Below are 14921 nucleotides of genomic sequence, written 5' to 3' on the forward strand. Positions count from 1 at the left end.
TGCAAAGATACTAAAGCAGCAGGCCTACAAGAAACCCTTCACAACTCCAGGAAGTTACATCTGTGCAATTGTCTTTCGAAAGCTTGTCTGAGCAGTTTTTCTTTTGCTGTTTGCTGTGGTAAAGTTTGCACAGACAGTCTGTCGGAAATGCCAACATCTGCCTGGGGCAGCTGGCCAACACTTTAACCATTAGGGGGAGAGCTGGTCCACACTTATGCACTTACTTTACTAGACCGAAGGGGTGACTGGACAACTCCCTTTGTTTTCATTATTTTTTTGTGACTGTTCTCATGAAACACAGTGGTGGGGGACTCATGAGTCTCTAGAGGCAGGAAGCTAACTGCTGTGTTTAGGTCAACACTTTCACCTACACCCAGGCACGTCTCCCATACTGCATGATGGTGCTCCACTAAACTAGATTTTCTGTTCTTACAGCTACTTGAGATGAAACAAACATTGGTGGTACGTCATGTCAGTGCAAACACAATCATGTCTTTATCAGAATGAAAAAAACTGTCACAAACACTGTGGCATTTCAAAAAAAAGTTGCTTTTTCTGCTCTCAAAGAAAAAGGATGAATTTATAAAAAATTTTATGCATTGCTTGCAGTTATTGAATGTGCAGTACATTTTACTTGTCAGTGGGATTTCATCTCTGGCTTTTCAAAACTATGATTACATAAGACAGAGAAGAGAACATCAGGAAAAACACAGAAGATGAAAATGTTCTTGTGTTGTAGAGTAACGGCTGCATTATGCAAAAATGTTGTCTATTAAGTGTTCAACATTGTGCAGCATTTCTACCAATTTCACATGCTAATAATACAAGCAATCATTCTTACACTTAGGATACTTAAAGGGCTCGACTAAAAAAATGGCACTCACTCCCACACTTACTCCCTCCTTGGCTGCTCAAAATTCACATAAACCTGAGCTCTGATAGAGAGGCCAGTGTACTCTCCGACATCATCAGTAGTTATTTTGTTCACATGCAAATGAAGGATTACATTCTGTGTGTGTCGGCCCCTTATGTGCAAGCAGGGGCTGGAACATAACTTCACAAAGAAAAATAAAATAATTCTACATTAAAAATTGAAAAAAGAGGAAGAACATGCAATGCTATTTTGTCAGCAAGACTTGTCTTTTTTAAATATGTATTTTTAAAGGGGATTCTTTTTTTTTTTTTAACTTGTCTTAACAAAATCAAGAGAAAATATAGTAAAAAGAAAGATCAGATCATCTGCATGGAATAATGTCATGAATCAAACTGAAAAGTCCAAAATGTGGATGAGATAGATGCTCTTATACAAACCTGGGTTCTTAAATTGATCCGGGCTGTGTAGGTGCTGTAGGGGGGAGTTGCAGGCGGAGGTGGCATGCTCACTGTGCAGCATCTGAGCCGCTTGGGGCCCCAGGGAGCCATAGTCAGCAAAGGAGCAGGGCCCCCCCCTCTGGTCACTGGGCGCAGAGTAAAACCCATAATCGGGGAGGCCTGGGAGATACAGTATAGGGTGGGGAGGGGGAGGGGAGGGGACTCCATCATTGTGGAAATCAACTTTTTCATCGTCAAAGTCAGTGTCCAGATTGTTGAGCATAGCTTGGTGGTGCCGATTTTTAGGTTACATCCTCGCATTTTGTCTGCTTTAATTGGCCCTCCCTGCCCTCCCTCCCCAGCGGCTCCTGCCATGTGGCCAGGCCCCCCTGGCATATGGTCCGTGTTTGAAATGTTGAGCTGCGTCGTATACACTAGCTCTACAATAATGGATACATACTGTCATACTCTCCCTGAAAGGATTAAAACCTCCTCAGTTTGCTCTTTTTTTAAACTTACATCAACTGGACCAATAACAAATTAATAGAAAATATACAGTAAAGCCACAGTGTTGGTACTTTGGCTTTTGCATGACTGGTCTGTCCCCACGTTTGCTTGCAATTCTTAAGAAGTGAGATAAAACTGAAGAATCATTAAAAAAACAGGTCAATACATTTCTCATTACAAACCAACAATTCTTTGGTTGACGTACCTGAAGGAAGCTTTTGTCATTTAAATGAAAAAGAAACACAAAGCGCAGCAATCAATAATTAATTTAAAGCCTCTTTTCTGACCAATAAAAACTGATAAGGTTTTTATGTGAATGCGATACAGAGACATTCATGTTTATTGATGATAAGCATTCTCAAGTGCACTAAGTACTCTAAGCACGTCTCAGATTGGCCTCTTCCAATGATTCTTTCTTTGACACAAATGGTGGATTATCAACAGTTTAGAAAATGTCATTCAGCAATAAGTCGTGCTGACATTTATTGCTTGTTCTCTTAATCTGAGACAAGCTGCTCATACAAAGAGTGCAATTAAAAGAAACTGCTCCTTCTCACACCTCTTTGATAAGAGAGTTAATCTACTCAGGAGGGACTGATTGGTGACACCGGCTTTTCCATGCTGGGTTTCCCCTGCTGTGTGTTTGTTTTTTTATTTGGGTCCTGGAGCGAATAGCCATTCAAAGCCACTTCACCTCTACCCATTCAGAGTGAGACAGTCCACTTCTGCCAAATGGAATGTAAGCACCAGCCATGTTTCTCCCCGCCAATGCTTTTTAGCACTCTGATCTCACCACTTGTGGGCTGTCTGCCCACTCATCAAATTATAGGCTCCAAATAGGGCAGGCTTCCCACGTACGTCACATAATGTCTGACACATTGAACAAAGCTCAAGAAGCAATCATTCCATTTACTTCACTTAGACAAATGTCACTGAAAATTGATTGGCCTTGCTAATGAGGAAAACTGGATCAATGGAATAATTATAATGGGGGAAAAACATTTGACAATAGCACAAACCGTGTTATTGGGAATTCACAAGGAAGCCATTCCAAATATATCACTAGTTTAGAATAGTGTCGAGACTAGAAGCAAACAGGCATCACTTTCACTGTGTACAGACTAGTGGATTGTAATTCAACACATTTATACAGTAAATCAGAGAAATTTACACAAAAAGGAACTGAAAATGAACCTTGTTATTTATGTTATCTTGGAAAAAATGAAGCTGCACTATTAAAGGAGGTTTAGGTGTTTTTTTCTCATTTGAAGGATGCAGGCTGAATATTATTTATTCAAAACCAGTGGTGGAAGAAGTATGTGGATCAGTACAATAGTCTAAAATAATTACATGTAAAAGTTCTGCAATCAAAATCCTACAAAGTACAAAAGCATTATCGTCAAAATATAATCTATATTATATAGATTATATAAATATTATGTAATAATAATAAATAATTTGGATTGACTAAAACCTTTAATATTGTACCTGGAGCTAATTTTAATTATTGTAAAAACTGCTGTGGAGCTTAATTTATAATATTATAGCACAATTTATGAGTTGATTCAAATAAAAAACCTAAACCTGCAAATCAGCTACAACATGTACTTTTCTACATTCTACCACTGGACACAATTTGCATTGACCTACACGTATTATTGGTATTAAATCAAAAGTATTGTTAGCAGCAAATAACTAAATTTAAAGCTTCACACTTTGGGACAAACAAGATATTTTTATTTGAGACAGGCTTGTAATTCTAAGTACCTGAACCGCATTAACCTGGCAGGCACGATGTGCTTTTTCCCCTCAAATCTTGGACCCTGTACCTTTCTGCTCGGCCACAAGTGTAAACTTTTATGCTCACAGTGTGTGGATCAATTGGTCAAACAGCACATGGAGCTCAAACTGAATGTAAACAAGGTTGGTTTAGCCCCTTGATAAATTCCAATAAAGTTTATTCAAACAAGGCCTCAGCAGTGTTTACAAAACTTTGTTCAATTCGACTGTGAGGAAAAAGTACGAAGATAAAGTGAAAATATTGAACTGGAGGATGCAGACACAATACTCAGTCTGTTCTGCAATAAAGTTTAGTTTTATTGTAGATCGCAGCAGACAGCTACAGCCAAAGCCACAACCTGGAAAATACTACGCCACTAATATTAAAAGAAGCTCACTGCAGTTTCTAAGGGATGTTTTGACCACAGTAATATGGAGAACTCCTCAAACTGCAACACGATATCCAATAAAGAGTGCTCCAAAAATTTGGGCCTGATTCAAAACTACAACGACCAATTTGGGTTGAAAATCAGGCTAAATCCATACAGTGTCTGCCTGGTTCCTAATCTCATAAAATGTCATTCAAAATAAAACCCAGTTCCCACAGACAATGAACAGTAAGCTCATGTCATTTAAATCTAGCAGCTACAAAACATCAGGCAGGTGTTGATGCATGGCGACATGCATTCAAAAATATGCTCCATAAAAGCAGTTTTGCTACAGAGGTGATATCAAGAGATCGTCCTCGATTTTATATGACATTTGTCCAGGTGATAAAATTTGAGAAGCTGTCAGCGTGCATGCTGCGGCACCGTCTGCAGGTGTTCTGGGCTAAGAAACCGGCTTTGTTTGCCACATACAGGCAGCTGGACCAGAGTAGAACTCAGACACAAACATGCAGCCACACATTCTGAAAGCCATATATTTTCATCAGTGGCTATCTGATGTGTTATGCAGGATGAGGCTGGGCAGAGTGTGCCCACAGCTGCATTAGTATCACCGATCATATCACTGTGCCTCAGACCGTCCCACTATTAATATTCACACAATCTATCCAGAACAATGGGCCTTTCTTGGACTCCTTTTTTCCACTGGCCACTAATTGGATGTAATTACTCATCTACAAAACAAATGAGTGTGTTGAGGTTGCCTTGGAGACTAGATCAGGGGACCCAGCAGTGCGAATCGTTCGCAGGGCTTCATTTATACTGATAATTATCTCCTCTGCCCCCACCCTCTTTCCCTTCTGCCCTCGGTGACCAAAGCCGGCTGTGAGGCGATGGAGAGGGGAGTGTCTTCAAGTCATCTGTTATTGACATCATCGGGGTGGGTCTCTTTAAGTGGATAAATGCCCTGTTCTCGTTCCCACTTTGCCAGGTGACTGCCTTTAAGGAGGAATCACAAACCCTGAAAGTACTACTTTGCTTTTTCTCACTAGTTGGAAAATATAAGAAGTCACACCGATGATAAAATATGGCCTCTTGGGACTTCATCATGTGAAAAATATTTTCACAAGTTAGCCAGTGGTGTGTACCAAGTATTATTCTTTGCTTAAATTCCACGGAAAATGGAACTGCACTAAAACTTGCTTATTTTTAAAGGCACAATCTGTTATGCAAATGTTAACAAACGAAATAAAAACACAAGCCAGAGCCTTCTATTACTCTAAAACTAATTGACAAATCTCTTAGCACAACAAGCTGTTTTAATAATCCCTGACACTATTCAGGGTTTGTTAAAATCAGTTGAAAATCCTTTAATTTGAATTCTAATCATTAACAAAATCTTGACTTTTCATCTATAAATATCTTTAATTGAACGTGACTATACCTTTCATTTATGCAGTCAACAAACACTGGGAACTGGGGACCATAAAAATCTATCAGCACAGGTTATTTTAATTTCTGCAAATAGGGATTTTTCGTGCAGTCACTCCTCCCTTTCCCTTGCGGCGCCAGTGAGATTCCTTGGTGGCCATCAAACCACATCACTCTACAGAAGATGTCAATAAACCTGACATGCTGCTCCTCAAATTAGCTTTGAATTTTTGAGCTACCATAATTAGCTTTTCCATTTTCACCAATGTCATTTAAAAATAGCGTGAAAGAAACTAACAGCTCTTTTGCTGTCTGGCCTTGCTTTCACTTTCCATTTGAAATAATCTTTTCTGAATGAACGGCTGAGTAATTAACAGCACTAGACACCCTTTTCAGAGAGCACAGACATTTCATAAATAATACATATTTAATGTCTTGTCATTTTGTGTTCAGAGAAGCTTGGCTAATGAATTTTAACAGATGATTTCTTCTTGCATTTACTCACCCATACTCAGGCCTCTTTTTTCTTTACTTTTCATTTTATGTCTGCTTTTCTCTTTTCTTGCCGTTCTCTACGGTAATGGACAAACTCAACAGAGCTACTGATTTATATTTACCTTGGGCCTTGGTTGGGGAATGATTGTGGAAAGTTACAGGAAGGGGAAGAGGGAATGTGAATCATGGCTAAGACAATGTGCAACAGTGTAGGAAATCAGTTCACACTAATTTGCTGCAGGGAAGCCCACACAGGCCACACTAAATGATTTTAATGCAGATTTTAACCTGTGAGGGTTCTGGTCTAGTTGGGACTGAGAAAGGGCACTCAGTTATCGACAGTCGGCACAGATTATCCTATCGTGAGCAGGCTCAGAGCTGACAGCCGTGGCCTTTTGGCTGAACACATTTTTTCAAACATGTCTGGTCAGGCTTAAGTGGTCTGAAGAAATCTAAGACTCACTATGAGTGAAATGTGAGATTGATACTGGCTACATCTAATGGTCTTTTAGATACAGAGGGTGGAATGTGTGAATCAAGTGAAAGAGGAATTATGTCTTACAGCAATGCTTGCTCATATATGCCCTGTTAATAGATTTAAACCTAATTTTAGAGCCATTTATCTCATATCGTGGGTGTGCAGAACACTAGGAAATATACTTTGTAATCTGTATGTTTTTAATAATTAGTAAAGTTGGGTGTAATGTTTATAGTAAAGTCACTTGAAAATAAATGTGTAATGAAAATGAAAGAAAAAAAATTAATATGCACTTATTAAATATGTTTCAACACAGACTGTATTTTGATAGTGAATTTACAGGGCTGAGGAAAACATACCTTGCTCGCATTAAGCCTTCACTAAGTTTTCTTTGGAGAGTGTGTTATGTATGCAGGCCCTGGAGGGCAGAGTGCTGATGTCCCTGGAGGCCTGTGACTGTAACCTCAGAGCATCTGCTCCCCACAGCTGTGAGAGCCGCCGCTTTGTGGTGGAGGTGCAAAGGGACACTTTGCCCTCCCCGATGTGTCAAATCTTTCCCTTGGCCTTAGACAAAAAACCCAAGCAGGATGAGCTTGGCATGCCTGCTCATGTTATTTTGCACCAAATACATGTAAAGTGCTTCTGGCCTCAGAGCTGAGCTCTGCAGATTAGCATCTGGGACAAATGGACCCGTGCTCACTCAGAGCCAGACTGATTAAGCCCTCTGCACATAGCCAGTCCTAGTCTCCTCTCAGGCACTGCTGAAGATCACAGAGCTTGTTGGGAGGAAATTGATAATAATCTTAATTTGGAAATGTCTGCCACATGAGTTTGCTTTTCATCGGTAAAAAAAAAGAGGTGGAAAAAGAAGTCAAATGAGTAAAAGAGAAAATAGAACAAAGAGGAGCAGCAGCTAACTGAGGAGAAATGGATTTTAAATGATGTGAAGACCATCCTGATTCCCAACAAAACTGGCAGAGGCACCTCTGTAATTTATACCGCGGGCTAATTTATGCACAGTACTGACCACTGCCAACTCTATTTCAGGTTTGAGCACCTGAGTCAAATCACACATAGTCCACAGAGCAAGCACCAGACCTGTAAATGCAGCTGAATGTGCTTTGTGTACACTGAAGGTAAAGCCAAGATCTGAGACTGACATTTGAGCTTCTTAGAAAGCTCAGAGGGACTCAGGAAAACACTCAACCAGAGTAGGCTGGGACCTGTGAAGTTCCCTGGTCTGTCAGAACCATCTGCATCACTTGCAGTTTCTCCATTTTTTATCTGACAATGCTAGCACACAGGAGATTTTAGATAAACTGAATTTAAAACCAAGAAAACAGAATAAGGACTGACCATCTTTTAAAGAATATGCACATTAATGACCTTCACAATCTAGGTCATTAGCTGGAAATGTAAGTCTTCACAATGATCTTGCAGTATGAATATTAATAAGCAAGTTGTTGCTGACATACTGTAAACGCCTAATATTAGTATTCAGTTCCTGAATGAACAACCTGTCAATCTCAATAAATGTGGCAACTGGGGCTCATTTGTGCAGGTTTATCCTTCATATCAACAGCAGAGGTAGAGTATACTTGTCCAAAACACAACCCAGGTGCTGCTGCATGCATTAGTCATCTCCAAATTAGTCATTTCCTCCTTGCAGGCCCTACGATGCAGATGTTCCTCCCCTCCAACTGATATTATGTGACTTATCCTTCATGACCTCCAGTGGCACCCTGTCATAGCTTCAATGTTGCGATACCAGCCTGTAAAGCCAGGTATGGGGGCTGGCACCTCTCTAGCTCCAGGCAATGGTAAACTCTGTGCAGTAGCCACATCTTTCTGATCTACTTCTCGCCTGCAGCTACAGTCTCAAACATCCCCACAAACATGCTTCAAGACTAGTCCTTGTTCTTGCATTTTAGAGGTGCAACAGGCTAGCTGGTGGAGATCAGGGCAGCAAAACACCTCTTCAGATAGAGACAGAAGTCCAGGCTTTGCAAAAAGTATCCGCACTGAAACCATCTTAAATTCTTTTACTAAATAAAACATGCTGTCTGGCCTGACTGAGTGGTAACTAGAAAATCTGCAGCAGGAAGAAAACAGAAAAATCTGAATTTTAAAATGAACTTCCTCCTGTAGCTCCTCCCTCTCCCATCTTTATCCTAAGCCCCTCCCATTAATCAAACACAGGCATATGCAACAGCCAAAAATAGGTAAAAGTGATTGCTATCTTGGGATTTAAACCCCACTCTCCTGAGTGTTTATGTTATTGCAGCACCATGGACTAATGTAGCTCTTTAAGCTATTCTGGTTGAAAAGAACTGGGATTGGCTAAAATCTACCATCACTGGATAGATTGACTAAATAGAGCCAAAAAGAGGCACAGAAATCTAGTTTCCTTCTGGATCACTTGAATTACAAAATGCTGAAATATTAGCATGGAATTTTTGCCCATTAATGTTGAGAAATACTGCCTACCCCAGCTTTAACTCAGTATTTTTTTCCTGCTGTGATGACTGGTACCTTTTCTTGTTAAAGTAGGACTAGTCTGTGTGCTATTTAAATGCAAACTACAGCATAATTACACTGTAACAGAAGTTCCTACCAATATTAGCAAAAGTAAAAATAAGCCTAAAGAAAAGTGGCGCATCTTCTGTCCTGATATGTACATGACTATATTATCGTCTAGGGTGTAGTTTCCTGCAAGAAGCAGGCCCCAGTGAGAAGTCCAAAATACACCTTGTCATCAGCAGTAGTCTGTCACAGAGAGGGAAGTCAGCATGCTGTCATTTTGTCTGTTGGGCATTAGAAGCTGGGTGAAAGTGTCCTCTGCCAGTGATGGAAAATGTCTTCCACACTCTCACGACACTCTCTGTGTGTATTGCTGACAATCTACAAACAAGCTCCGCTGTACACTCAAAGGCAACATCTACACAAAAGGGTATTTTTTCATATTTTCCATACATCTAGTAACATTTTCATGATGCGTTTTTCCTTTATTTAACATCTGTGGTTTCCTATTTAGGTGACATCCCACCGATACATGCACAATATGTGGTGCTCTATGGAAACTGTAGGTGGAGTCACAGCACAAAGAATCCACAGTTACGTCATACATGGGGGATTTTTTTTTTAACCAAAAAGAAAAAAAAACCTTGTCTGCACTAAAATTAGAGAATTTAGCAAAAAATGAAACTGCCGGAATTGCTATTCGAGGGCTGAGTGCCGCAAATTAAAGCGTAAGATGGGATGGAGAGGCAGCAACATCCCCAGACAATACACAGAGAGGAAGGTCAAGCCTATACTATCTGTGTCCTCTGTTTGGTCTGTGTCTGTACAAAGAGATCACTCAGTGTATTAATCCGTGCAATATGTCATCAGCATCCTCTCAAACACTTAACAAATCATTAATAAATCACTTGTGACTGTCCGAAAAGCCACAATCTGCACTGATTACATCACCACGATGCATTGGTGAAGCCTTTCTCTAGAGAACAGAACAATTAATATATAGTAACAATAAAACACGATAGTGCTGATATAGGGAAAAAAATACAAATATTACATTGGTTCAGTGAAATTACACTCATATTCCAGATTTTGTTGCAGTTATTGTTGTAATATTTTTGCTTTTCAGACAGATTCTGCCAGACGCTGACGTTGCATGGAGATTTCACTGACTGATAGTCCCTTTTAACTGCCTCATAGCTGTTTAAGTACTCTAAAACAAGCCCATGATGTCACTGTTTCCCGCTCTAACACCCCTCCCCTCAGTCCCTGTTCATAATCATTTACTTGTCTCCCTTCCATTTGCAGCTGTCAGAATTAAACTGTACATAATGGCTGCCATCATGTCTCTTGCTTCCTGGCTGCTGCTAACCCCAAATCAACATTCCTGCTTCTTAGTGATGTTCACTGCAATTGTTTGGCAAATAGTTTGTTTTGAAAATGCAAAATCAAATAGCCTGACATGAAAGAAAGAGCATCTGATTGGCTTCCAGTGTTCCCTCTGTTGATTTAAGTTCAAACGAGGACAAGAGGGTAAATTTGTTTGTGCGTACACGCAGGTAATATGTGCACACCGCTGCTGACTGTAATGTGGCTGAGTGTGTGTGTGTGCTCATGTGTGCGCATTTCACATCACAGCACATGACGGTAAATAGCAACTGTCTGCTGCCTTTACATCTGTGAGCCAACTGCACAAACCAGACAACATCTGAGTTACAATTAAAACACATTTCCTCCAACAAGCCTCTAATAGTATGTCTGATTAGGAAAGACACTCTTCCCTAAAGACTAGAGGCTGTGTGTTCAGTCAGGGGAGCTATTATTGACAGCTATTGAATGATCTACAGTTGTAAGGGTGGAAAAAAGCAGGATGTCTAAATGAAGCCGACAACTTGATCAATGCTGTTTAAGACGGAAAGAAACTTGCATCCTGTTTTTTGGTACAGATCTCTTGGCAGACATTCGCCTCGATGTGAATGAGATGTGTACTGTCAGAATGCTTTACTAGAGTGTGTGTTTAATGTCGATCTCTACAGGCACACCGCAGAGGCACTGACTAATCTTTCTATTTGAATTTTTAAACGTCTGTATTTACTTAGAGAGCAACAGCAGAATAAGCTTTAATTTGTGTATTGACGGCATGAAAGCGATCAGAAAGGTGTCTAAGGTTCAGGGTGCTTTTACTCTGAAATGATCAGCTCATACTAGGTAGACTGAAGCGTGTATGAGAGGAAAAAAGAGGTAGAAAAGAAGAAATTGTGACTGACTTCAGTATAATTTGACTACTTCTGTTACTATTTTAAGAGACAATCCACCATTCTAAATGCTAGAACACTTTACAGCCTGAGGTTTTACTGTAAATAGGATATTTACCATAGATGGCTATTATAACATATCACATTAAATGAGAAAACACAGTTTTGTCTGGCAGTCAAACATTAAGACAAAGTGGAAATGCATTACCCACAGTAGATCATCTATCCACGTTTTCTTTAAAAATTTGGGCGACTTAGAGAAATATTTGATGCAAGCAGATATCAAGGAAAGACTCCTTGAATTGACGTGGGCTCCTTTTAGATTCTTGCATCTGATTTACGATCTGAATGGAACCATATCTTCTAAATGTCAACAACCCTCAAAAACTTCAAGTGCAGATGTTTTTGACCACAGATCCCTATTTTTGTCAAGGTTGTGTTCCACAAAATTCCTTGTAGGCAGATTTTTCACTATTTCCGGAGTAAACAGGGCTACATTATCACGAAAGAGCCAAAGTTATATCGAATTTGTCTAACTTTGCTGTGATCCCATCAGCCCTTTTAGGACTATTTGGAAACCCTTAATATAGGAGTGGTTCTGTTGTGGCTGATGTTCAGGGGATCCAGAATGGTCGGGGTATGTTGATAAATGTTCTTAGATAGGTCTTAAACTGCAAATTGTGCATTTAAGAAAGTTCCAATTGCATAAGATGTTTGTATAAATAGAGATCTTGCATGAATCTCTATTGTATCTTTGTCTAACCTATATGTCAGTCTAAATGATAAATGTTGCTGAATGTGTTGGGCTTTCGGGGGACTATGTCTATGGGGAGAAGCAGAGCAGGATAAGTTGAAGAGAGCAGCAGCCACACAGAACATGGACAGAGCGTTTACCTGGCCCTGTGCTCTGTGGGTACGCCAAGTAGCCGCCTCTTCCACGGGCCCCCCTACCTGAGCCACGCGCTGCTGCTACTGCCGCTGCCGCCACCGGTCCATATGCTGTCGCTGGGAAGCCTGCAGGCACATACACACACATATACACACACACATCACTTCCTGAACATGGATGAGTACGTCCCAAAGCTCCAGGAGAATGTTGAGACCAGCGCTGAGCTACGGGATAAAACTATAGCTGTCAGAGACGGGGGCTCATGTCAGGGCGACATCTATCAGCAGACTCCAACAGAACCCACTGTGATATTCAAATTTCTGCAGACCCACTGATCCACGCACAGAAACAGAACGGCAGCCCCGAGCAACTCGCTGAATATAAGGGAGGAAAAATACAGATGTTTAAAACAACTAAAAGCTAACCGATGGCTGATTAACTCAGCAAAAATACAGATTACATTCTGTATGTACAACCTGGTGTGTTTACATCAGATTTGTCGCACTGAGAAGGTGCAAATCATGTATAGTATAAAACAGTGAGTAAACCGATTTTGGGTGGGTTTGCAATTCACTAAGTCCCTGATTATATTAGTGAAAGAATTTGGCTCTGGAGGTGTCTGCGTCACATGCTTTGGATGGAAGATTATAGCCTCTTCTGAGCTGCATAGACATGGACATAATAGCCGTACCTCTGGGGACTACCCCTGCATTTTGTTCGGAAGCGCTCCTAATTACTCTGAGTTTCTATGGAATCAGAATAATCCACTGTAATGCATTCCACATTTTTTTCTGTTGGGCTATTCAGGTGGAAGATATATAGTCAAAAAAAAAAAAAAAAAGAAATCCCACAATCAGATGGAGGCATCTGTTGGATGATTTGTCACTCAGAAGAGATTCCCATCTGCGAGCTTATGTGAGGACCGAACAAGTCTCTTGTGTTTGTCTCTTCATATGTAAACACTCTTATGTAAACATTTACAATACTCCAACGCTGAGATTTTTAAAGCTTCAAAGTATGTCTATAGACGCACTCATAAATCTGTCCAAATTGTCAGTTTATGATACACTAATACAATAAAGGCTCTAATTCCATGCAAATATAAATCCAATTTTTAGAGGTCTGAATATTCCAACAAATATCAGCCTAATAATCAGACTGTAATTAAGCCAACGCAGTATCTGTGAATTGTAATTACATTGTTGGCATTAATGAACACAGTAGCTAGAGGTGGCTGACAGAGGCTAGTCGATGCCCAGGGCTTGGGCTCTTCTCTCAGCGCAGGAATGGCATGTCATTAGCAGTGGTGATGAGATTCCTCACTCTGGGCTCAACACCGTCTATGCCTAATCAGCCTCCTAAAATTATCTCCACAGGAAATGCTTTCCTCGCTCGCAAAAAAATGATCTCCAAATTCCCTCAATTTGAGTTTTTCTTGATTTTTTTAAAATATTTTTTTTCAAGCTGAATGTGTGTGCATGTGAGTTTTTCTTCTATGTTTTGGCCAGATCCTGGAGACTGTGGTTTTGACATTACAAAATGGCACAGGACACCTCAGAGGATTATTTTTTGAATGCTGTGGAGGTGAGAGGAGCACCAGCGGGTGACCTATTTTCCGAGCCAGCCTTGTACTGCTATTCCACCAAGAGGGGCTCGCACAAAAGACTGATGAGACGGGGGGGAGGTGGGGGAGGAGGAGGTGAGAGGGCAGGGTCAGACGAGCCGCAGCCAAAGAAAAAAACACATAGCTTTTCATCAGCCGGCTGAGAAGGAGGTAATTCACAACTCCGTCTACACAATATGACCACGAATGCGCGTGTTGGGTGTGAGGTGCCATCACGCTGCGACTGGCAAGCAGGTGAAGAAGAGGAAGAAATGCCACTTTTCCCCCAAACTATCTAACAGTTCAGGAAAGAATAAGAGACTGAGGCAGCACGGTGACAGGAGAAACACAAAAGACAACAAAAAAAAAAAAAGCCAACCGAAATCAACCGCATTTATGCTCCTGCAGCCGCTCCACACCGGGAACAAATTCCAACAGCTCAAATGATATTCTCCGCCTCTTTTCACAAAAACACAAATCAACTCTGATACTATGCTAATGATGGCCATGCACCCTGCATTTCCACTTACAGTGTTCCCATGGTTGCCGTGCGGAACAGCGTTTCATGCAGCACTCTCCACCTCGTTTTGCCTTCCCTCTCTCTCTCTTTTCCTAAGTGCTGAATCTATCTTCCCCTCACTGCCATTGTCATGACACCCCCAATAGACCCACTGGCTTGGAAGTTAGTTGCGGGCAAAGTTGTGGTGAGAGATTAACTTTGCAGGATTAGGTGGGTTAATTAATAGATGGCTGCTGCTCATTGTTTTGTGCTCACGCTGTAAGAAGCCACCCAAGAGAAGCGCTGCAGCATTAAATCAATTTCATGGCCCTTTTATTACTGAGGAGATAAAGCCAATATTTAGCTTTCAATTCTTCACAATTATTGGGCCCCTGCTTTGCCACTTGAGTGGCTGCGCTTGGCTGGGGACAAGGACACATCTGTTTATGAGCTGTGGAGGCCCGGGGGCCTTGGTGTCCGGACTCCGGGGAACTGTCCTCAGCTTTCTCTCCTCAAGCCTGTAGCACAGAAATTCAGCCTTCCTCAGGAGTGTACACAGAAAGGAAGAAAGATTAGACCAAAACAACGATGAAGACTGTCAGGAATTTCACAGACACCATCTCTCCAACCAAAAGAATCACATTTTCTCAACACAAACTAAATTTATATTCAGTGTCTTTACAGCATTGACGTTAACTTAAATTTCTCTATTCGTGTAATGTTTATTTAAAATGATTGACCAAAATTAAGAAACTGATGCTTGAACTTTTA

General features: G+C 40.8%; 1 protein-coding gene across 12 annotated transcripts in view; it reads right to left on the reverse strand.

The window, feature by feature from the left end:
• The window catches only part of msi2b (musashi RNA-binding protein 2b), a 259035-nt gene that overhangs the window by 14908 nt on the left and 229206 nt on the right, over positions 1–14921 (reverse strand). For 4 of the 12 annotated variants that reach the window (XM_055016995.1, XM_055016992.1, XM_055016993.1 and 1 more), the window contains exons 11-12: positions 12054–12173; positions 1312–1491 (exon numbers count right to left, since the gene is read on the reverse strand). The exons of 1 other annotated variant lie outside the window; for it this stretch is intronic. In XM_055016995.1, coding sequence (XP_054872970.1) covers positions 1312–1491; positions 12054–12173 — 300 coding nt within the window. The remainder of the gene's footprint in view (positions 1–1311; positions 1492–12053; positions 12174–14921) is intronic. 7 more of the 12 variants (XM_055016996.1, XM_055016997.1, XM_055017001.1 and 4 more) reach the window with 4 other exon arrangements.

This window comes from Amphiprion ocellaris, chromosome 14, assembly GCF_022539595.1.
Source record: "Amphiprion ocellaris isolate individual 3 ecotype Okinawa chromosome 14, ASM2253959v1, whole genome shotgun sequence".
NCBI lineage: Eukaryota > Metazoa > Chordata > Actinopteri > Pomacentridae > Amphiprion > Amphiprion ocellaris.